This window comes from Trichosurus vulpecula, chromosome 7 (assembly GCF_011100635.1).
Source record: "Trichosurus vulpecula isolate mTriVul1 chromosome 7, mTriVul1.pri, whole genome shotgun sequence".
NCBI lineage: Eukaryota > Metazoa > Chordata > Mammalia > Diprotodontia > Phalangeridae > Trichosurus > Trichosurus vulpecula.
Genome location: NC_050579.1, coordinates 38,722,973 through 38,746,684, shown reverse-complemented (window position 1 = coordinate 38,746,684; position 23,712 = coordinate 38,722,973). Strand labels below are relative to the sequence as shown.

The following is a 23,712-nucleotide window of genomic DNA, read 5'->3' as shown; positions in this document are numbered from 1 at the left end:
GAATTACGTTAGAGTGGAGAAATCCAGAGCAGGTGTAAACGTGAGCACGTGCAAGACTGTGGTGAGTGGGTACATTAAGTGCTTTGCACACTGGAAAGAGCTACGGGAAAGGGAACTATTGTTATTATTTGATCATGTGTAAGGAAGATGATGACTTTGACTCAGGATTAAATAAGATTGCTGGGTGACATCGAGAAAACCAGGCAGGGTTTTCAGGGATCCCAGCCTGCTTCTGCCCCCAAAGGCCCTTCTTTTTTCCATTACAACATTTTCCCAGCAATGCTCCTTGGCTGCAAATCATAACACATCATGATCTCCAAAGAACCCAAATTGCAGGAGGCCTAGTGGGCAAAGGAGACAGTGCCCAGCAGGCAGAAGTAGTCTGAGGCATACTGCCAACAAAGACACGCACAGAGAATGTGCTCCAAGACCTCCCCCGCCCCCACCCCAGCTCAGGAAACCTTCCCTGAATGACCCTTCTGGAATCTCTGTGGTTCTTCTATTCTTGGGCCTTTTAACATTTCATTTTTACTCCATTCATTTGCTCCAATTCACAGATTGCTTTGAAATATGCCTTATTCAGTGGTTTCGAGTATATGTGCTTCTTCTCTGACTCTTGAGATGGGACCACTTTTCCTCATTCTTTTTAACCTTGTACCTGAACACTCACTTCTATCTCTCTTTCCTTTCTTCTAATATCCGTAGACAGACAGACAGACAGACAGACAGACAGACAGACAGACACACACACACACACACACACACACACACACACACACACAGCCCCAAACAGGACACTTAGTACCACACAGTGCTGATACTTATGTCTAAGATAAGGATGGACCTGGTAATCTCAGGCAGTAGCCTAGGGTCTTCAGAGGTTGTGTAATTTGCCCAGGGTCACACAGTCAGGATCTGTCAGAGGTGAGACTTGAACCCAGGTCTTAGCTTCAAGACCAGCTCTCCATTCACTATGACACAATTACTTCTCCTCGAAGGCTGCTAGGTGATAGAGTGCTCCAGCCTCAGACTCTTACTAGCTGTGTGACTCTAGGCAAGTCACTTACCCTCCATCAGTCTCTATTTCCTCCTCTGTAAAATGGGAATGATCATGGCACCTATCTCCCAGAGTTACCGTGAGGACCAAATGAGATATTTGTAAAGGGCTTGGCACAGGGTCTGGCGCGCAGTAGACACTTAATAAAACCCTTGTTCCGTCCTCTTCTCCCCTTACAAATGGAATGAGATTTACTTTTGCACATTTATATCCTTTCAACAAACTTTGGGATGAAAGCATGTAGATTATGGTGATGTATTCTCTGTGGTTCAGCTTACATAGGACACGCCCTACAGCTGCCCATTAATTCCTTCTACGGGGTTCAGGGACCCACTTTCTTGCTTCTTCCAAGGGCAACATGGAAGGAGCTGGAATCATCACGCCCATTTAACAAATAAGGAAACTGAAACCCAGAGAGAAAACTTCAAGCAGCCCTCCCACACTAATGAGTGGCCTGGCTGGAATGAGAAGGCTGGTGGCTTCCTCCTGCCTGCCAGCCTAGCACTTGTTTCTCTAGACCAGAGGTGGCAAACACTCCCCCCACAACACTCCCAATGCAGCCTGAACCAGATTAAAATGTAATTGGGAAACATTTAACAAAATAAAAAAGCAATAAAACATAGATATTATTAATATGTTGTTTGCTAAGTCAATATGTATCCCACAACGATCTTTATGTAAGGTTTAGTGGCTGCCCTTCCTATTAGAGTTTGATCCGACTGGCTGCCTGAGATCTTCTCCATCATCCATGCCCCAGGTGAAATTCTGCCTGCCTAATCTCGCCTTTCCTTAGATCAGCTTGATGGGCTGCCACCTCCACCTCCCCACCCATGACAATAACCGCCCTCCACAGGTAGGCTGTCCTCCCTTCCCAAATCAGACTAGACATAGCCCCAGGATAAAGGGAGAACACTGAGGTGCCTTCTGTCATGTGGACACTGATGAGGCCTCACCCCTTCCCATCCCTCACAAAGGCAAACACTGCATATTACTCCATTGCCATGGAGTAATGTCAGGACATGAGCTCCAACGAGCCTTGGGCCAGCGAGCAGTTGGAGCTCAAAGCTGAAGAGGTTGAGAGGCCAAGAGGTAGGGTCCCTGGGCTGGTTTGCTCACCAGGTTGACGAAATCCTGATAGCAGATGTGTCCATCCGAATGGCTGTCTGCGAGGGCCAGGAGCACCTCTCTCTTATGTGGGTCCAGCTCGGACCCGTGGCTTTCTAAGAGGCTCCGGAACTTGCCTGTGCTGATGTAGCCGGTGTTCCCAGGGTCAAACTGCAGAAGGAAGAAAAGAGTGGGGGCATCAGAAGGAGACCAAGGAACCTTTCAGATCTAACCCAAACCTGGTTCCTTCTCCACCATCCCTTGGGTCTCATATGGGGCACCTAGCTAGTCTTATAGCTATAGCTCAGGACTGAGAGTCAGGAAGACCCCAGTTAGAACTCTATCTCCCACGCATCTGAGCTGCAAGATCCCTGGCAAAGCTTTTTACCTTTCTCAGGTTCAAGTGAGGCCAACGAGAATTCATGTATTTATTAAAATTTTCTCTCTCTTTTTTTAGATTCAATTTTATTTTATTTTCAGGTCTGAATTCTCTCCCTCCCACTTCTACCGTCATCCCCCTCATTGAAAAAGTAAGAAAAACATAACTCATTACAAACATAAAATCAAGAGAAATAAATTTCCACATTGGCTATACCATTCATACACACACACATATATGTGCATGTACACACATGTGTATACACACGCACACATACACACGTGTATATGTGCGCATGCCTACATATGTATAGATGCACGTGCATACATGCAAGTATGTGTTTATTATATACGTATACATATGTGCATTTATGTGTATAAAGTACATATCTTATATACATCTTGTATCTATTTAGATGTTTATTGTTTCCACCAGTGTTCCCCTTCCCCTGTTAGAAGGTAAGCTCCTTGAGGACAGAGGCTGAATTTGTCTCTTTCTTTGTATCCCCAAGCACTTGGCACAGCTCCTGGCAAACAGAAAGCATTTAATAAATGCCTATTGAATGCTACCTAGATGGAGAGATGATGGGCTCAGAGCACTGATATAGATGTTTATATTCACATTGCATACGTGTGTATATACAGGTACATGTATAAAATGTTTACATGTATAAACATGGGTATATATACACGCATGTGCCTGTGCATGTAATTCACATGTGTCTATATATGTGTATGCATACACATGCATATGGCAGGCATTCTGAGAGGGGAAGGCATTAGCAAACTCAGTCCATCATCTGAAAAACAGGGATAATTGCAGCACCTGCCTCATAGGGTTGTTGTGAGGCTCCAATAAGGACAGCATTTGGCAAACCTCAAAGCACTATGTAAATGTTATTAATGAACCCTCCCTTAATAAAAGGATTTGTTCTGTAAAACTTGGACTCAGTCAAAAGGCCACACCCGAGGACCTAGAGAGCCACACATGGCCCCAAGGCCACAGGTTCCCCATCCTTGGCTAGTCCAACACCTCCCTTCACAAAAATATTGACTCTCAGAAAGGGGCAATGACCCATCCAGGGTCATCAAGCTGATAAGGAGTAGAGCTGGGACTGGCCCCCAAATCCAGTGCTCTGACCACTGTACTCTTCCACCACATGCAGGGTCTCTGTCTTCTCTTCTGGATCCACAGTTTTTAGGAATGATGTAACCAGAGGTGTTCCCACCCCCCCTCCTACCCCCGCCCCAAGCACTGGCCCTGTGCACCATGGCCTTTGGCAAGAGGCTGGGGCCTGCATCCCCGCCAGAAGCAGCTGCAGCACACACCTAATTCTACGCCATCCTGCAGTACAGCAAATGAGGAGACTCCTCTGATCTAGCTCTGGGCTTATGTGGACCCAGCCCAGGAAGGCTCCAGGACACAAGCAAGGCCCACCTGGCCTAGATGAGCTGGGCTGGGGAGGCTGGGAATCTTCTGGCTGAGCATCATTAGCAGGCCAAGCCAGGGGCAGAAACGGGTGATGAGTCCCCTGAGAGCTGAACCAGCGAGCTCCACAGCCTGCCTGGCGCTCTACCCTGGCAGGTGGGTGCTTCATTTAATTTGATGACAAGGCAGTCGCTTCTCTCGCCCACGGAGGGGAAGAGTCAGGAATCCAGGCAGGATTCCTAAATCTGCAGAGAGGCAGCTGGCTGGAAGAAACCTCCTAATTAGGAAAGCTGCTGAAAACAGGCTAGACTACCTTGGGAGGCGGTGAGGTCCCCATCATTGGAGGTCTTTAAGAGGTGACTGGATGAGGGCTCATCGAGGACACTGTTGAAGGGATTCCTGTCCTAGTACAGGTGAGAGCAGATGAGCTCTATCCTGTCCTCTCCCCTGGCAGAGGCAGCAAGGTAGAGTGTAAAGAGCCCTGGATTTGGAATCAGGGGAACTGGGTTCAAATCCTGCCCCTTCCACTTATTACCTATGTACCTTATGCAAGTCTCCACCTCTCTGGGTCTCAGTTTCCTTATCCGTACAATGAGGGGTTTGGACCAGATGGCCTCTAAGGTCCCTTTCAGCTCTAGATCTAAGATCCTATAATAGCCCCAGGAGGCTACACTATCTTACCAGAGACCTTCCCCATCCATTTCCTTCTCTGTTCCTTGACCCCCCCGCCCCCCGCCACCCCCAAACTATCCTTTGTCTATGAGAGAAAGCGTTGAATGGACAAACATTTGCTGTAGCTGGCCACCACCAATATGTCCCCAGTAGATCCCGCAGGAATTTGGCATCATCCCCCATCCTTTGGGAGACCAGGCCTCTGGCGGGGGGTGGGGCTGGGAAGGGGGAGATCAGGGAGAGGGCCCATCTGCCCTCATTCCATTTCCAGACAAAGGACCACCTGCTCTCCTCCATCCCCTGGGTACTCCCCCATTGTCCTTGTGACCGTGTTTGCCCTCTGCCTACCCTCCCACAAGCACATGACAAGGGTCCTAGTGGGGAGTGGATGAGCTAGGAAACAAATTGGACTGAGTCCGAGGCATTTTTCTCTCTGCCAAAATCTTGCCCCTCCAAATCGGGGCCAGGCGGGCCAAGCAGAGGGAAGACTGGCACCCCTACTAACAAGATGTCAGGGACAGCTGAGCACACACGAGGGGTGAAGGGAGGGCAGCAGCAAGAGGAGCTTCCCAGACACAGCTGAGCTGGCATCACTTGACCAATCAGCGCTAACAGTGGGTAAGACAGGCGCAAAAATAGTATTCGGAAGAGGGATGGGGCACAGACTGATAGAGGTTTTATGAGGGTAAAGGAGAGAGGAAAATAGATAAAAAAAAAAAAACAAAAAACCACCGATGTGTGGACAGAAGGGTGGGGAGAAGGGGGTGAGGACTAGGGCAGGAGAAAGCCCACTTACACCCCCCACCCTTGACTCCCACTCAGTGAAATTCTAAGATTAGAAAGGAGGCCTGCTTTTTACCCGAAGAGAACCAATGAACAAGTCAAAACCAAATTTTGAAAGAAAAGCTTGTCCCAACTGGGAAGTCTATCTTACAGACGCCTGACCATGGACAAATCACGTAACATCTCTGAGACTCATCTTTTGCATCTGTGAAATGGGGAGCATAATACTTGCAGGAGAAGGGCAGTCTGGCTAGTCTCAAAGCCTATAAGACCTGGGTTCAGGTCCTGTTTCTAACATATTTTGATTGGATGACCCTGAACCCTTAACCTTCAAGAGTTTTGGGCAACTAAGACTAAGTTGCAGAGAAGATAAGGCCCCACATTGGTAGAATGAGTTTCCTCACCTGGGAGTTCCCTATGCCTATGAAATCTCAAGTTCTGTCTCCATATTTAATACCTGTAATGCCTAGCTTACAGGGTTGCTAAGAGGCTTCAATAAGATAATGTGTGAAAAGTGCTTTGTAAATTGTAAAGCATAGTATGTCAGTCAGACTTAGAGCACTGAACCTGAAGTCAGAAAGACCTGAGTTCAAACCCAGCATCAGATACTTACTAGCCATACGATCTTGAGCAAGTCATTTAACCTTTACTTCAGTTTCCTCATCTGTAAAATAGGGATAACAAAAATGCCTTCCTACCAAGGTTGTTGCGGGGCTCAAATGACATATTCCTAAAGTGCTTTCAAACCTTAAAGCCCTATAAAAAATGCCAGGTGTTATTATTTATCTCATTCTTCTCTGAGGGGGTGCATCCTGTAATCTCTCACTTCCCTTCAGTCTTCCTCTGTCTTGTCTAGTGGCTGTTTCCCTACAGCCAATAAACATGCTTATGTCTCCACCATCCTCAAAAAAGCCCTAACTTCATCCATCCCATATCCCTCCTCCCGTTTGTGGCTAAACTCCTTCACGAGGCTGCCTACAATAAATAGATGCTTCCACTTGTCTCTTCTCACTCTCTTCTTAACTCTACAGTCTGGCTTTTACCCTCACTATTCAACTTAAACCCATCTCTCTGACATTACCATTGATCTCTTAATGGTCCGATCTAGTGGCCTTTTCTCAATACTAATCTTCTTGACCTCTCCGAAGACTCTGACACTGGTGGTCCATCCCCCTCCTCTCCTTGATACTCTCTACTCTCTAGGTTTTTAGGACTCTTCTCTCCTGGTTCTTCTCCTCCCCATTTGATTCTCCTCAATTTCCTTGGCTCCCTCTTCACCCTGGTATGCCCACTAAGTGTGGGAGGCCCATAGGGCCCTATCCCCGGGCTCTCTTCTCTTCTCCTGCTCTTGTATTTCACTTGGTGATCTCAGCAGTTTCCTTGGATTCAATTATCATCAGATCTACTCATCCAGCCCTAACTTTTCTTCTTGCCCTCCACTTTCAGATCTCCAACTACTCACTGGGCATCTCAAACTGGATGTCTTGTAGACATCTTAAACTCAGTAAGCTCAAAACAGAACCAATTTTCCTTCTCCCCAAACCCTCCCTTCTTCCAGTACTCTATTACTGTTAAGGGTACCACCATTCTTAGTCACCCAAGCTCACAGCTCTGGTATCATTCTTCGATCCTTACTTTCTCTGACCCTGCCATATCCAATCCGTTGCCAAGGCCAACATCTCTCATATATGCCCCCTTCTCTCTTTAGAGACCACTGCCACCACCCTAGCACAGGCTTTTATCATCTCATTCCTGGACTATTGCAATAGCCTGCTGGTTGGTCTTCCTTACTCATACTCTCCCCCACTCCAATCTGTCCTCCACTCAACTCTCAAAATGATCTCCCTAAAGTGCCATCGTCTCCTTCATAAACTCCAGTGGCTTCCTATTACCTCCAGAATCAAATATAAAACCCTCTGTTTGGTTTTCAAAACGCTTCATAACCTCTATCCCTTCCCACCTTTTCACTCTACTTATACTTAATTACCCACCCCTGGTCCCACATACTCTGAACTCTCGGACCCACTGACATGGACTTCCTTGATGTTTCTCAAATAGGACAACTCCATTTCTAACGGAGGGCATTTTTACTGGCTGCCTCCACATGCCTGGAACGCTCTCCCTCATTCATGTCCAGCTCTTGGCTTCCTTCAAGTTCCAGCTCCAATCTCACCCTCTAAAGGAAGCCTGTCCCAATCCCCCCTAATTCTAGTGCCTTCCCTCTGTCGTCTCTAATTTATCCTGGATATATTTTGTTTGCACTTGTTTACTCGATTAGGCCTGACTTTTTGTGACTCCTATTTGGGGACTTCTTCGCAAAGATGCTGGAGTGGTTTGCCATTTCCTTCTCCAGCTCATTTGACAGACGACAAAACTGAGTTGTTTGCCTAACTCCTTGAAAGCAAGGGCTGTCTTTTGCCTTTCTTTGTATCCCCAATACTTAACATAATGCTTGGCACATAGTAGGTACTTAATAAATGTTTATCGATTGACTCCAATTGTACTTATTTGTTTAATGGTCTGCTGACTATTGCCAGTTGGATAAAGTGACTTGTTTCTGTGATTATTAATTATAATGGCTTCTGTCCCAGACTGGCTATGACATACAGGGCCAGTACTTCTGCCTCTTTCTGCCTCAAAGTGCTCCATCCCTTCCTACTTCTCAGACAAAATGTTTAGGCTGGGACCCTCAGTAGGCACTTTCAGAGAAAGCTAGACCTAAAAATAAAAGGCAATAAAGACTCTATTGTTTTAATGCCATAAAAACTCCACCCTGCCCCCTACCATCATGCCACGTCCTGGATTCATCTAAGTGCTCATCTGACTGGATGGGAGGTCCTAAAACTTCCTATAATATTAAGAGAAGGGTCTTAACCTTGGGTTCAAGAACTTTAAAAAAAAAACCAAACATTTTTTTATAATTCTATTTCAATATGATTGATTTTACTTGTAATCCTACTTATTTTATGCTATGCATTAAAAAACACTCTTCTGGGAAGGAGTCTGTAGGCTGAGTCACCATATTGCCAAAGGGATACAGGACACAAAAGAAGTTAGGAACACCTCCCCTAAAGGAAGGGAGGTATATCTAAATTAGGGAAGGGAGAAAGAGAAAGTACTGAGCAGACTGGGGGTGGTCTGAATCAGAAGGGAAGGAGGGGGGGTGGACAGCCTAGGGCTGGATTGCTGGAGGAATGTGAGCAATGAATGGGCTACCAGGGCCCAGCTGGGAGAGATGAATTGGACCTGTGGGTTAAGGGAGTAGCCTTAAGGCAGTAGGGCTCTGAATAGCACCCAGGGTGGCTGGGGCTCCAAATGAGGCATAAGGCCAAGTTAAAGATGCAGTCTGAAAGGGCTGGGGGGAGCAGAGGGAGGCTAAACGGGCCCAACGGGAAGCCCATTAACACAAAGTGCTGGCACTGAAGGAGAAGCCCCCACAAGTCCCCTCCTCCCACCCACCTGCCAAGGCCTTGAAAAGAGCCTCAAGCGGCTCAGTGGGAATTTTTAATCCAGCCAGCACCCCCGCCCTCTGGCCCCCTAATCCTCCCAGCTCCTCCCCCACCCCCCAGCACCAGGCTCTCAGACATACGCACCTCCCCTTCCTCAAACCCTTTCCTTGACACTCTAATGCCCCAAGTAGCTACAGATACTGCCTGGTATCTTCCTCCACCTCCTCAAGATGGGCAAGGGAGGTCCAGAGAAAAAGAACCTTGATTCAGAGCTGAGGAAACTGGATTCTAATTTCTTTGTGCCTCAGTTTCTGTATCTCTCAGATGGCATGATCTCAGGTAGCACACTACAGCGGACAAAACCTTGGATTCAGAGTCAAATGAGCTGTGTTCAAATTTCTTCTCTGTGATTTACGACTTGTGTGACTTTGGGCAGGTAACTTCCACTCTCTGGGCTTCAAGCTCTTAATGGGTAAAATGAGGGAGCTGGACTATATGATGTTTAAGGCCCCTTCCAGTTTGAAGTTTGTGAAAGCACAATCCGATAAACCATTAGACACCCAAAAGGTAGGTCATGGGGGTGAGTCAGCACTCAGGACAGGACAGCTCCACATCTACTTGAGGGGGGGACCCAAGGAAGCACTGGATTAGCTGGTAAACCAGGGAGAGAACCCAACATTTAAACTCTGTATACAAATAGAGTAAATTTTATATCTCCCCCCAGGCAGGTGGATGTGGAGGTTTGGAGGTGTCTCCAGGCAAAGTTTTAGAGAACAAGAAAGATGAATTTAGTCTGTCTAACCCAGAGCACCTTGGTTCTGGCACTCCAGGAGCCCCATCTCACAAACTGACTCCCCCGTCTGAGGTAAATTCCACTTCTGGCACTTACTACCTGTGTGACCCTGGGTAAGTCACTTTATCAACCTGGAGCTTAGTTTTCTCATCTGTGACATGATGGAGTTGGATTCATTGATCTCTGAATTCCCTTCCACATATGAACCTATGCCAAATTCATTTCCTTTCATTAAGGCAGCGTAGTGCAATGAAAAGAATCATGGATTAGGGGCCAAAAGACCCAGGTTCGAATCTCATACTACTTATGCAACTTCAGTTATCACCTCACTTGTCTCCTTCCTTTTCTGTAAAATGAGGATGTTGAACAGCTAGGCATATTCCTCAAGGAGGTCAGTGATCAAAAGAAAGCCTCTATAAACACAAAAATGTTTATAACAATATTCGATGCAGTAGAAAGGAATTGGAAACAAAGTAGATGCCCAATGGCTAAACACACTCTGGTACATGAATGTAAGGGAATATTATTGTTCCTTAGGAAACAAAGAATATGAAGAATTCAGAGAAGAATAGGAAGACTTCTATGAACTGATGCAAACTGACTCAAATTGCACAAGTAAAACAGTACCCTATAGACAATGACTACAATGTAAATGGAAGAAACATCAAGGCAATAGAACAGAATACAATTCCAATGATCCATCATGGCTCTAAAGAAGAGCTGTAAGAAGGTACCACTCTTCCTTTTGGGTATGGAACACTCCATAATGTCAACTTGGTTGATAGGTGGATTAGCTTTGATGAACTGATTATTTTTCTCTTTCTTATTCTTTGTTATAAGGGCTGGATCTCTGGAAGGGGGAGAAGAAGCATCTACTGGGAAATGCAAGTGATGTAAAAACAAAAGATGGCAATAAATCTCTTTTAAATAAAAAGTTAACAGGGAGTATATATTCTTTACATTCCTTTCTGATGACCTCTGAGGTCCTTTCCTGATCTAAATTTACAGTCCTATGATCCAGTCTTGCCCCTGAAGGAGCTTATATTCTACTAGGAGAGGGAACAACATGTACATAGGTAAATTCAAAAATACAGTTTGGTCATGTGATGCCCTCCTAATTTTCTAACCATTTCTCTGCTTTTGTTTCCTGATAATCTCCCCACAGTCATTCCCAGCGATTCCAAACTCCAACAAAAAGGCTAGAGGACACATCAGAGAGAAGTTCTATTTGGGTTCAAGAAACTCTAAGAAATCCTGAGGGCCAGACTGGGAAGTCAACCCTCCAGCTTCTTCCAAACCTCAGCAGCAACACCTATTTTCCATCAAGCAGCTGACTGGCATAGTAGAGTGCTAAATTTGCCTCAGGAAGACCTGACTTCAAATCCTACCTCAGTTACTTACTGTGTGACCCTGAGTAAGTCACTAAAAAAAACACAAAACTCCACCACTCTCCTAGTCTCAATTTTTCCATCTGTAAAATGGAAGGTGACTTTAGCATCTACCTTGAAGGGTCTTGTAAGGCTCAAATGTGAAAATATACATAAAAATTCTTTGCAAACTTAAAGCACTATCCAAATGCTGGTTATTATCATTATCAAAGCAGTATGTGCCCCAAGGGGAAAAAGTCCAAAAGAATAACAGATGTCCCTTCTCCAGGGGTACAGGGGAGGGGAGGGGTTTGGTTGGTTGACTCGACTCTTCGATTTGCCTTCTTAAACATGAATCTGAGCTGAGAGGAATTAATGAGCCTGCCCAGGGGGTTACTGCTCTATAGAGCTGACCCAAACCCCTTCTAACCATTCACAGACATTTACAGCTGCCCATAAAGTTCAGGCCAGCAGCTGCTGGAGGTGATGAGGGTGGGAGGCTAGCAACACTATTCCAGCACTTTTCAATTGCAAGTGGGAATAGGGAAAGAACTCCATAAATCACGGCACCCTACCTTTCCATGATGCTTTCTACTACCAAAAAGAAATCAACTTTGTCTCTACAGCAAATATACACAAGCTAGAAAAGGGTTAACCTAATAATGATAATAATAATTATAGATAGCATTTACATAGTGATTTGATGTTTGCCAAGTGCTTTACAAATATTATCTCATTTGATCCTCACAATAAGCCTGGAAGGTAGATGCTATTATTAACTTCATTTTACAGATGAGGAAACTGAGGCAGACAGACGTTATGACTTTCTCAGGGTCATGAAGCTAATATATGAGGCTGAATTTGAACTCCGGTCTTCCTGAATCCAGGCCTAGTACTCTAGCCACCGTGCCACAGAAAAGGGTTATGTGACCATGGACCCAGAGTTACAAGAGACTTCAGAGACCATTTAGTCTGTTCTTTTCCTCCTCTCTACTTTACAGATCAACCAATTAACAAGCTTGTTGTACTTCTATGTTCTTGGCCCTGTGCCAGGTGCGGGGGATGCAAAGACAAAAATTAAACAGTCCCTGACCTCAAGGAGCTTACACTCTATGGGGAGAAGACAACAGGTACATAACAAAGCTGAATAAATATAAATAGTTAAATAGGGGCAGCTAGGTGGTGCCATAGTGCATACAGCGCTGGGCTTGGAGTCAGGAAGACTCATCTTCCTGAGTTCAAATCTGGCCTCAGACACTTAGCTATGTGACCCTGGGCAAGTCACTTCACCCTGCTTGCCTCAATTTCCTCATCTGTAAAATGAGCTGGAGAAGGAAATGGCAAAACACTCCAGTATCTCTGCCAAGAAAACCCCAAATGGGGTTATGGATATTGGACACAATTAAAAAACTAATTAACAAAAATGAGCTGGAGAAAGAAATAGCAAACCATTCCAGTATCTCTGCCAAGAAAACCCCAAATGGGGTCACAAAGAGTCAGACATGACTGAAAAATGACTGAATAGAAGTTAAATACAAGGAAAGGCAAGGAGAGTACTTAGCAGTCGGAGAGGATCAGAACAGGCTTCATGCAGAAGGTGGGGCATAAGCAACGTTTTGAAGGAGGAAAAGGATTTCATGAGGCAGAGAAGGATGAGGAAACAGAGGCCCAGAGAACTGATGATGATGATGATGATGATGATGATGGTGGTGGTGGTGGTGATAATGTCTAACATTTATATAATACTTTAAGGTTTTAAAGTGCTATAATGATGATAATGATGATGGTGGTGGTGGTGGTAACGATGATGATGATGGTGGTGGTGGTGGTGATAATGTCTAACATTTATATAATACTTTAAGGTTTTAAAGTGCTATAATGATGATAATGATGATGGTGGTGGTGTTGGCAACGATGATGATGATGGTGGTGGTGGTAACGATGATGATGATGATGGTGGTGGTGGTGATGGTGATGGTGGTGGTGGTAACGATGATGATGATGGTGGTGGTGGTGGTGATAATGTCTAACATTTATATAATACTTTAAGGTTTTAAAGTGCTATAATGATGATAATGATGATGGTGGTGGTGTTGGCAACGATGATGATGATGGTGGTGGTGGTAACGATGATGATGATGATGGTGGTGGTGGTGATGGTGATGGTGGTGGTGGTAACGATGATGATGATGGTGGTGGTGGTGGTGATAATGTCTAACATTTATATAATACTTTAAGGTTTTAAAGTGCTATAATGATGATAATGATAATGATGATGGTGGTGGTGGTGGTAACGGTGATGATGATGGTGGTGGTGGTGGTGATGGTGATGATGATAATGATAACGATGATGATAGCATATATGATGATGATGGTATATAGCGCTTACTAAGTGCCAGGTATTGTGCTAAGTGCTTTACAATTATTTTATCATTTGATTCTCATAAAAATCCCGTGAAGTAGGTACTGTCATTATCCCCATTTTATAGATGGGGAAACTGAGATGAACAGAGGTTAAATGCTCTGTCCAGGGTCACACAGCTAATAGGTGTTTGAGGTAGGATTTGAATACAAGCCTTCCAGGTTCCAGGTCTAGTGCTCTGTCTCCTATGCTCCAGCAGTTTAGTGGGAGGATTGAGGGAGTAGGGATCATAGGATCCAAATCTATAATGGAAAAGGATCTTATTAGACATCAAGTTTGATCCTCCCCCATTTTACAGATCAGGAAACTGAGACCCAAGAAAATAAAGTGACCTGGCCAAGGTCACACAGATAGTTAAATAGTGGAGGTGAGATTTAATCCTAAACCCTCTGACTAAAGTCCCATGTTCTTTCTACTGTACCAAGAGTGCAGAAACTTGTATTGGAGTCTTTGTACCAGTAATTAGCTGTATGACCTTCAACCAGCCATTTCCTTCTCTCTGGGCATCAGTAAAATAGAGGTGGGAAAGTTTGACTTAGAGGACTAAAAAGTCCCTTGTAACTCTAAGATTCTATGGTTCTAGGGCATGTGGAAACTGATTAATGCAGTCAAACCAGTTTAATAAAGACAGGGAGGGGTAAAAGTTTCATGCTCTGACCCCTCAGGCAATGCTTCCTCCAGAGAATTTTACCCAGTCACACCTCTCTTTTCTCTCTGGGAAGTTCATGTAGAAAGGGTAGCCCTTATTTCCTTTAAGCTCCAGGACCAAAGAATACAGCAACATCCCAGAGGGATGGTAGAACCCTAGAGAGGAAAACCAATTTTTAGTCATAATCTCAATTTCTGGAGCAAAGCCATCCATTTGAGTGTGCACATAAAATTTTTCCTTATCCCAGGGCAGGAAACTACTAACCCACAGACAGTTTTATAGTTTGAGAACTGGAAGGGATATCAGAGGCCATCTAGACCAAATTCTGTCTTCCAAAGGATTCGCATAGAGTCGAAAAGGGTAAGTCATGAAAGAGGAAATTGACGGAGCTGACATTTGAACTCAGGCCTTCTGACTCAAAATCCAGCATTATTTTCATGGCAGATACTGCTTCATTTGGGCAAGAACCAAAGACACATACCTTCTCAGATCCATCTCATAGTCCCTCAAGCTAGGAAAAAATGTAATTTTTATTGGGGGTAGAGGAATAGGAATTAAAGGGTTAATAATACCACATTGAGGGGGTAAGGAGAGTAATGAGGATAGGATCAATGAGGCTGGCTTTGTAGTAGACAGAAGCAGCCTTATGAATCCTGAACTCTACTTGAAAAATGTAAAGGTAAAAGATAAATTCAATTCCAAATAACTGCAAAATGTACAAAATATTAAGGAATCCACCCACCAAGACACACACAGGAATTATATGAGCACAATTACAAAACACTCATTATGGAAATATATACAGGCCTAAAAAAATTGGAGACTTACTAATTGTTCATGGTTGGGACATGCCAATATTATACAAATGACAGTAGTAAATAAATAGTACAATATTTTGTACTAAAATAGTACTAAATAGTATAGAATAATAATAAAAAGAAACAAAATAGTAACTAAAGTGATTTACATGTTTAGTGGCATACCAATCTACCAAAAGATTATTTTAAAGATCTAGAAAAAATACCAAAATTCATTCAAGGAATAAAAGATCAAAAATCTCAAGGGAAATAATGAAAATGTAGCAAGTAAAGTGGTCTAGCAGGGCCAGATCTCAAATCACATTACAAAGCAATAATCACCAAAACTATTTCATACTAGTTAAAAAATTTAAAAAGTTGATTGGGGAGATAAGAGCAAACACAGAAGCATAGATTTAAGCATAGTATTTGCTAAACCCAAAGACCCCAGCTGTTGGGAAAATTGAAAAGCAGCCTGACTGAAATTAGAATTAGGCCAAGATCTCACACCGCATATATAAACTCCAAAGGGATATGTATTATAGATCTAAAAGGTCACATCCTAACTAGATTCAAGAAACAGAGAAAGAAACACCATTCACAACCATGAATAGAGGAAGATTTCTTGACCAAGCAAAGGATAGAGAAATTAATAGTATATAAGATGGACAATTTTGATACATAAAATTGGAAAGCTTTTACATAAACAAAATCAATGCAGCTAGACTTTAAAAAGAAATTGTTAACTAGGGGAAAATCTTTGCAGCAAGTTTTTCTGATAAAGGCCTGATATCCAAAAAAATAAGGAATTGATTCAAATATTTGAAAATAAGAGCCATTCCCAATAGGTAAATGGTCAAAAGATGTGAACAGGCAGTTCTCAAAAAGAAGAAAAGCAAGCTATCAACATCAATATGAAAAAATGCTCCAAATCGCTAATGAAAGAAATGCAAATTAAAACAATTTTCCAAGGCAAAAAAAGGAAAAGCTCTGAAGGGTTTGTACGGTGCTTTATAAATATTTTCTCATTTGAAGCTCATAATAAGCCTAGCAGGTAGGTGCTATTATGATGCCCAATTCACAGGTGAGAAAACTAAAGCTGTCGAAGGTTAAGTGATTTTCCCAGGTTCAAACAGCCACTATTTAGGGCCGTATTTGAACTCATGTCTTCCTAACTCCAGGTCCAGTACTAGATTGACTCTATCACCTAGGACTCCCCAGTAATAGCAAAAAAGAAACAAGCATCAATGAAACATTTTAAAGAAAATGCATAGAAGAGACCCCCACTGGCTAATTGAGGTTTGGAAGACATAACAGATAGGCAGAAGAACTTTGCAACTACCATGCTGAATTGAGTATATACTTTAAAAACAAACCTATGCGTAATTAGATTCTCAGTTTCATATATAGTCCTCTTTTTCTGTTCTTTGGTGTATGAAAAAATGTTCATTTTCACTGGTGTTTGTCATGTTTAGAATATCTAATTTTTTTTAATGTAAAGGGGTAGAGGGGGTGAGGAGAAGGGCAGTGGGAGATAGGGGATGAGGTCTGTGAGTTCTTTTTAAGCCTCTTCCCTTTGTCCCTCTCTGGGACGCCCTCTCTCAGCTCATTAATCGCATGTTCCAGGGACATGGGGTCTTGGAGCAGTAGCAGATGACAGCCTCAGGGGCAGCTGTTTCTCCCTCTGTGCCTATATAATCTATTCAGCCTTCTTGTCTGTTCCCCTTTTCCCAGAGTCCCCTTGAGGCTGCTCGCTGGAGGACTGCAAATGAGATGAGGCTTCAGGGTCAGGGCAGGTGGAGGGTTCCCACATGGGGGAACCAAAGGGGAGGGACCAATAGAGGAAAATCAGATGGGAAGAAAGACGCATCTTTCCTTATAGGAGCCCCTCTGGTTTGAGAAAAGGCAGGCCCTGATAGCTATGCCTCTACCAGGGCCAACATCTCAGAAGTATTTTTTTTTTTACTCACAGCTTCTGAAGATATCAGTTATCTAAAATGTGCCTGGTCGTATGACAAAGATGTGAATTCTGGAGAGTGGGTTCTCAGGGTAGGGTCAAGGGATCAGAGCTCCAGAGCTCCAGAGCTAGAAGATATCTGAGTTCACTTAGTCTAATTTTAATGGAGGAAACCGAGAACCAGGAAAGTAAAGCCACTTGTCCAAGGCGACCCAGATCCTAATGGTCAGAGGCAGGATGATCTCACTGGGAAACTCCCCCCTTCCCCCAGCAAAGCAGACTAGAAAAGACCAGTCCCCATGACAAATTTTTGAGGAGTCTGACATCACTACATCCTCCACCCCAACACCCTTAGAAGCATCTTAGCTTATTGGCTATGTTAGTTATTCCACTAGGGTAACAAGGCAAAAGTCATGGGTCATTGGCCCCATGTGAGCCAACTGCTTCATTGTCTCCTGGGCCAAACATCTCACAAATCCAGGTCACTGGGAACCAAGGTGAAGACAAGAGAGTGCAGACCTATCAACTCAAATCTATCCCCACCACCAGAAATAGAATTCCAAGTTTGTGCACCCCACTGATGGCAAGTAGGTCAATGGCCCTGCCAACATCTGTATGTGAAGGATTGAGTTTGGAAGATCAATGATTTGGACCTGGGGGACTTTAAAGGTTAGAGAGCCCAACCCCCCATTTTACAAATGAGAAACTGAGGCTCAGAATGTGAATAGGGTCTGGAAGATCAGATTTAGAACAGGAAATGACCTCAGAACTAGTCCAACCCTCTTGTTTTGCAGATGAAGTTACTAAAGGCTTGGAAAATTGAAGTGACTTTACCCAAGGTCACTTGGGAATTTCCCGTTAAACCAGCTTCTTCCTCCTGGCCTCTTTGGAGATACATGCAGGTATATTGGTGCTGTATGTGGAGGGATCTGAGAACTAAAATGGAAATGCTGTTTCACCAGCCAACATGTGACAGACTGACCTTCCCCTCTTTGTGTAGAGTAATGTTATGATAGTTGTAAGGAATAGGAGCATGGAGGGCACTTTAAGGCTTGTTTTACATCTCAATTGGTCCTCACACCAACTCTGTGAAGTAGGTGCTATTATGACACCATTGTATAGATGAGGAAACTGAACCTAAGTAGCATTCAGTGACTTACTTAAGGTCACGCAGGGAGTAAGAGCCTAATTTGGGATTTAAGCTCATGTCTTCTGACTCTAAATCAGGCACGCTATACTCTATTCCACTTAGCTGTCCTCAGAAACAATAGCAAATATATGAGTGTATATTTATGTATATGTTGCTATGAGATTTGAAAGGCACTTTATATACCCTATAGTTTGAAGGAAGGAATAAGCATTTATTAAGCACCTACTATTTGTTAGACATAGTGCTAATCGCTTTTCAAATATATCATTTGATCCTTGCAACAACCCTGGGAGAGAGGTGCTATTATTATCTTCATTTTACAGTTAAGGAAACTGAGGCAAACAGAGGTTAAGTGATTTGCCGAGGGTCACACAGCTAGTAAGTGTCTGATGCTGGATTTGAGCTCAGGTCTTCCAGACTCTGGGCCCAGTGCACTGCACCAATTAGATGCCACAATATGGGAATGAGACTCACATAGTGCCTCTGCCAAACTTTCCACGCTTCAGAAGTACGAACCCCTTCACCTAATCATGAACCAGGGCCAAAGGAAGAAAAAAGGGACTGAATGAAATCCTGTCAAATAAATTCCAGTACAAACTGGTATTCTCCCTAGGTGAAAAGCTCTTTACAAAATTCCTTGCCCTTCCATCGGTTTCATGGTGAGATCACAGGGAATCTTGGAGGCCGTGTAGTACAACGCTCTCACTTTACACATCAGAAAAAAGACACACTCAGAAAAGTTAGGTGACTTGCCCAGGATCACACAATCAATAAGTGTCAGAGGCAAGATTTGAACCCAGGGCTCTTGGCTCCAAGTCAGAGATTAGTCCGCTTATCTCACTGCCTAAAAAGGAGGGGAACTCTCAAACATAGACAGGGTGAATGTCAAGTCCCACTACTCCACCACTCCCAACCCCATCAATTGAGGGGAAAGCACAACCCTCTCAATATGGAGAACATTGACAGGACAAAACAGAAGGAAATGGTCATGACAATGTGGTGTAGGAGAAATAACACTGCATTCAGAATTAGAGAAGTTCAAATTCCACCTCCCACATTTATTTCCTGTGTGACTTCACTTAGCCTTTCAGTTTCTCAGTTTCCTTATCTGTAAAATGAGGGAATTGGAGGTCTGGATCTATGTTCTTAGAATCCTATGAAATGAATCATCAAGAATTTACAAAATGAAGTGGGATGGGGATCAGACATAAGGCCACACATCCTGACCATGGATTAACTGAGAGAGGTCATGGTAGTTCATTATCTGGAGGTCTTTAAGAAGAGACTTGTTTCCTGTTTGTCTAGGATGGTTTAGTTTCAAGGGAGGGAGGGCTGGGGGTGGTATCAAAAGATGACCTCCAGAGTTCCTTTCTGGCTTGAGGAATAAGGATCATCTAGGATCCCTGCTAGGCATGACCACATTTGTCCTCTATGTATCCCCCAAGCCTCTCTTAATAGTTTTTAAAAATCAATAGATATAGTCTATCTGAAAATGTAAATATACACGCTCTAACAGAACTAATGAGACAAACAAAAGAGAGGGAGGAAGGGGGAGAAGAGGGGGAGAAAAAGGGGAGTGGGAAGAGCCACAGGGTGGGAGGAGGGAGAGAGAAAGAGACAGAGGGAGGAAGAGGGGGGATGAGGGGAGATGGGGAGGTGGGAAAAAGGGATAGATAGGGGAGGTGAGAGGCAAGAGGGAAGGAGAGAGAGATATCGATTGGAAGGGAGGGAGGGAGGGGGGGGGAGGGGGGTGTTAGACTTGGTTCAAATTCTAAATCAAGCAAGTGTGAAAGACTGTGCAAGCCACACTCACATCCTTGAGAAGCCATGCCCCACCCCACTATACCTGTCTCTAGGGGACCCTCAGTGGAAGGACAACGACTCCCAAATTCTACAGCTCCAAACCTCTAGACCCATAAGTATTGGCTATCGCCATTGGGATGTGGCTTCAAATTTCACACATCTAAAGCTGAACTCTTTCTCTTCCCCCTCCAAAAAGCCCCGCTGCCCCCCCCCCCACCTGCCTTTGTGGCTTAGAACCAAGACATTAACTTTATTAAGCACTTGCTTTTCACCAGGCCCTGTTCTAGGTCCTAGAGATATAAAGATAAAAACAAAACAATCCTTGCCCTCAAGGAGCTTACATTCTCTCAGGGAAAATATCACATAGAGAAGTACATAGCAAAATAGATACAAAGTTGAGGCAGGGTAATTTGGCAGGATTCCTGGCAGCTGAGAGAGGAGACAAGCCGGAAAGACATTATGGGGGAGTTGCCCTTTAGAGCTGAGTTCTGAGGGAAGCTAAGGACACTCAGAGTTGGAGGTGAGGAGGGCAATATGAGTAGTGGAGAGAGTACTGGGTTTAGAGGCCCAAGTTCCAATTCTGTCTCAGGCAGTAGCCACATGACCCTGGGCAAGTTCCTTAACCTCTGTGCCTCAGTTTCCTCATCTATAAGATAAAGAGGTTGGATTTTATGGCCTCTAAGGCCCCTTTTTCCAGCTCTAAATATATGATCCCATCATCTGATCTCCAACACTCTCTCTCTCCTTCATTCTTGATCTCCACCTTATGGGTCCACTTCTGTCCATTCTTACTGGTTTCTCCCTAGTCCAGACTCCCCATACCTCACACTTGTTCTGTATTTTTGTCCCTCACCTCCCTGCCTCCATTCTCTTTCCACTTCCAGTTCATTCTACATACCATTGCCAGATCAAACACGCTAAAACTTGGTGGGTAGCAGGTGAAACATCCCCTTCTCCACCCTCCACTCAAAAACTAGCAATTACCTACAGGATTATGTTACAAGATCAAAGCATTTAGAACTAGAAGGAACGTCAGATATCATCTTGTCCAAACACCTGATTTGACAATTGAGAAAACTGAGGTGCCAAGGAGGGGACCAATTTGTTCATGGCTTTCCCCTGGCATTCTAGGCCTTTCATAGTCTAGCCCTATCTCTCTTTTTCTACCAGTGATCCCCTCAAATTATCTTGTATCTACCTTGTATCTACTCTCTGAATCCCCCACACGGACCCCCTGCTGCAATCTGAGTGGTCCATTCCATGGCCCACTGCTTAGGCCTCCTCTCTGGTTTTTTTTCATGCCCAACCTGGACTGGCCTGCTGCCTCCTCTGCACCTATCCATTATGTGGTCTCCTCAAAGGGAGGGATTTTAAAAGATGCTGCCCAAGGACAGAGTGGTTTCCTTCCTGAAGGTCAGAGCTCTATTTCAGGGCTTAAAAGTTCTAACCTGAGATTTCCGAACACACTGACCCCCACTGCAATCCTAAATACTGCAGATAATCCCATTTCCCAACCTTGACTACTGCTCCCCCCACCATCTCCCCCCAGCCTTGAGTGAAGTCAGTGAATCAGCTCTTAAATGGAATGCTCTGAGTCACCTTGGGAGATCAGTGATAATCCTAGGATGGTGGCTAACCCACCCATGGGATTGTTGTCCCAGCACTCCCCACAACTCCAACCCGCTGGATTGTAAAGGATTCCCCAGACTGATCAATCATCAGTAATAATTTTCCCTTGGGTTAAATCAGATCTGCATCTAAGTTTTCAATGGGTTTTGGGGTGGGAGTAAGGAATGGCTTAGAGGAAAGGGCATGGTCCCCAGGGGAAAGACCATGCAAGGAGGAGAGCAGGGCTCCTTTTGATGCCTGGAGATCAGAAACACATCAAGCCACACCCACAGCCCGACGTCATCATCTCCGTGAGCAGCCAAGCCTGGGAAACCCACGCAGCAGGAAGACTGATAGTCCTGGGGAGGGGAGAGCTAGGGAAAGGAGGGGGGCTGAATTAACTGCTCACATACCTGATCAAACAGGACTTTCCAGTGCTGACAGAGAGGGAAGCCGTGCAGGAGAGGAGAGGAAGAGGAGGATGAAGAAGAGGAAAAGGAGAAAAGAAAGAAAAATGCTCAGCATTAGGGCATCTGTAACATTAGAAATGCAGCTGATCTGGCCTCCCAGCTTCTGCATTAGATTGGTCTCCAGGCTGCAGAATTGGCAATGAGATACTGGAGGAGAGCCAGTGAGCTGGGCAGCCCTATTCCTCCCCAATCCATTTCTCCCCCCACCCCAGTCCCAGTTACTGTCTGCACCAAACACAGGGAGGAGAAAAGGCAAAAACTCCTTTTTTCTTAGGGCAAAGGGGGACCACTCTGTGGAGTGGGGGAGGGAATACCTTAATCTTGTGATAAAGGGGGTGGGGAGAGATGAGCCCAGCACGAGTCACATTAACTAGGGATACAATGACCCTAACTCTGTTAGACACGTTTGTGAAGACTGGTCATGGCTCACATCCCTCTTCCCCATGCACCCAGCCTTTAGAGAATACAACCTCTCTGAAGGCAGGGATCTTGAACTTGTAGCAAACGTAGGCTTTTTATATCAACCCGTGAGTACTTAACAAATGCTCTAAGTAAGCATTTGAAATTAAGTAGACACACAGAGCCTGGGGCATTGGGGTGAGTGGGAGTGAGAGGGGTGGGTGGGAGGAAAGATTCTGCTTAACCACAGAAGCAAAAGGGACAACCCAAGGATAATCTGAGCTGCCCTAGATTTATGGTACATCCAGATGGGTCTGTGGGGTCAGCACAAAGGTCAACAGGTCTCTTGCCCATATGTACCTGGCATCCAGGCAGACATAGCTCATGGGGCCCCTGGGCAGAGGACAGAGGCTAGGCTGGTTTCTAATCTGTATTCCTGGGGAATCCTCTGCAGCTCTCTGAGAAAGTCATTAAGAAACTCTCCAGCCACACCAGACCTCCCTAGTTCTGGGCCATGCTGGTAGTTCTCTTCCTACATCGGCAGAGAGCCTATTCCATGCCAAGAACAGAGATAGGATAGGGGCTCTTCTTGGAAAGAGACCAAATAGTCAAACTCCATCTTTGGCAGAGAGGAACTGTATCCCCATTTGGCAGCTAGCCTGGGGAAGCCCCCTGGAATGGGGCACCTCTGAGGCAGCCCCTCCCCCACACCAAAAAAATCACAGTCCTTATTCTCCAGAATCTATATGGCCATTAGCTCTGGAATCATATACTAAGAGCAATTTTGTCCCCCCAAGCGCTGCTCCCAAGACTCCAGTAGTAGATCTAAGTTTGAATCCTAATGTCTCATCTTGCTTGAGCAAGAGAGGTGAACAGAAGCTCATTTCCCACCCCAACCCCCCCAAACTGTATCCATGGGGACTGTGCATGGAAGAGGAGAGGGGAGTCACCAAGAGGGTATCTCTTGCGAAGGGACCGTGTAGGAGGAGTCTGCAGCGGCATGGTGATTCTGGGGATTCAAAGTGTCTCGTAGGTCATGAGTTGCGGGGTGAGGAGGGGAGGGGGAGTCACTCCTGGTGACGTCTCTGCCTCTGCGGGAAAACTGTGTGTCCCGGGCACTGCACCATCCGCGGGGAGGGGGCTCTGCTGAAGGGGATCCCGGACTCCTGGGTTCCATCCCGGGTGCCTAGTAGAAAGGACCCAGGTGGAGCGGAGGGCACAGGAACGGGAATGGAGAACCCTTGGGATCCCTGGGGAAGGGAAGGCGGGTTGGAACTTGAGGAAATAGTGTCCACTCTGCGCTGGGTAGGAGGGTGGACCAGAGGATCCGGCAGCTTCAGCACTAAGTGTGGCCAGCTCCTAGGCGCTAGGATCTGAGCGGGGACCCTTCCCTTTCCCTCCCTTCGGGTAACAGGCCCCCATCCC

General features: G+C 45.0%; 1 protein-coding gene across 2 annotated transcripts in view; it reads right to left on the bottom strand.

The window, feature by feature from the left end:
- The window catches only part of RHBDL3 (rhomboid like 3), a 60,344-nt gene that overhangs the window by 36,228 nt on the left and 404 nt on the right, over nt 1–23,712 (bottom strand). The window contains exons 2-3 of one of the 2 annotated variants that reach the window (XM_036768460.1): nt 21,832–21,855; nt 2,174–2,332 (exon numbers count right to left, since the gene is read on the bottom strand). In XM_036768460.1, coding sequence (XP_036624355.1) covers nt 2,174–2,332; nt 21,832–21,855 — 183 coding nt within the window. The remainder of the gene's footprint in view (nt 1–2,173; nt 2,333–21,831; nt 21,856–23,712) is intronic. The other variant, XM_036768461.1, reaches the window with a different exon arrangement.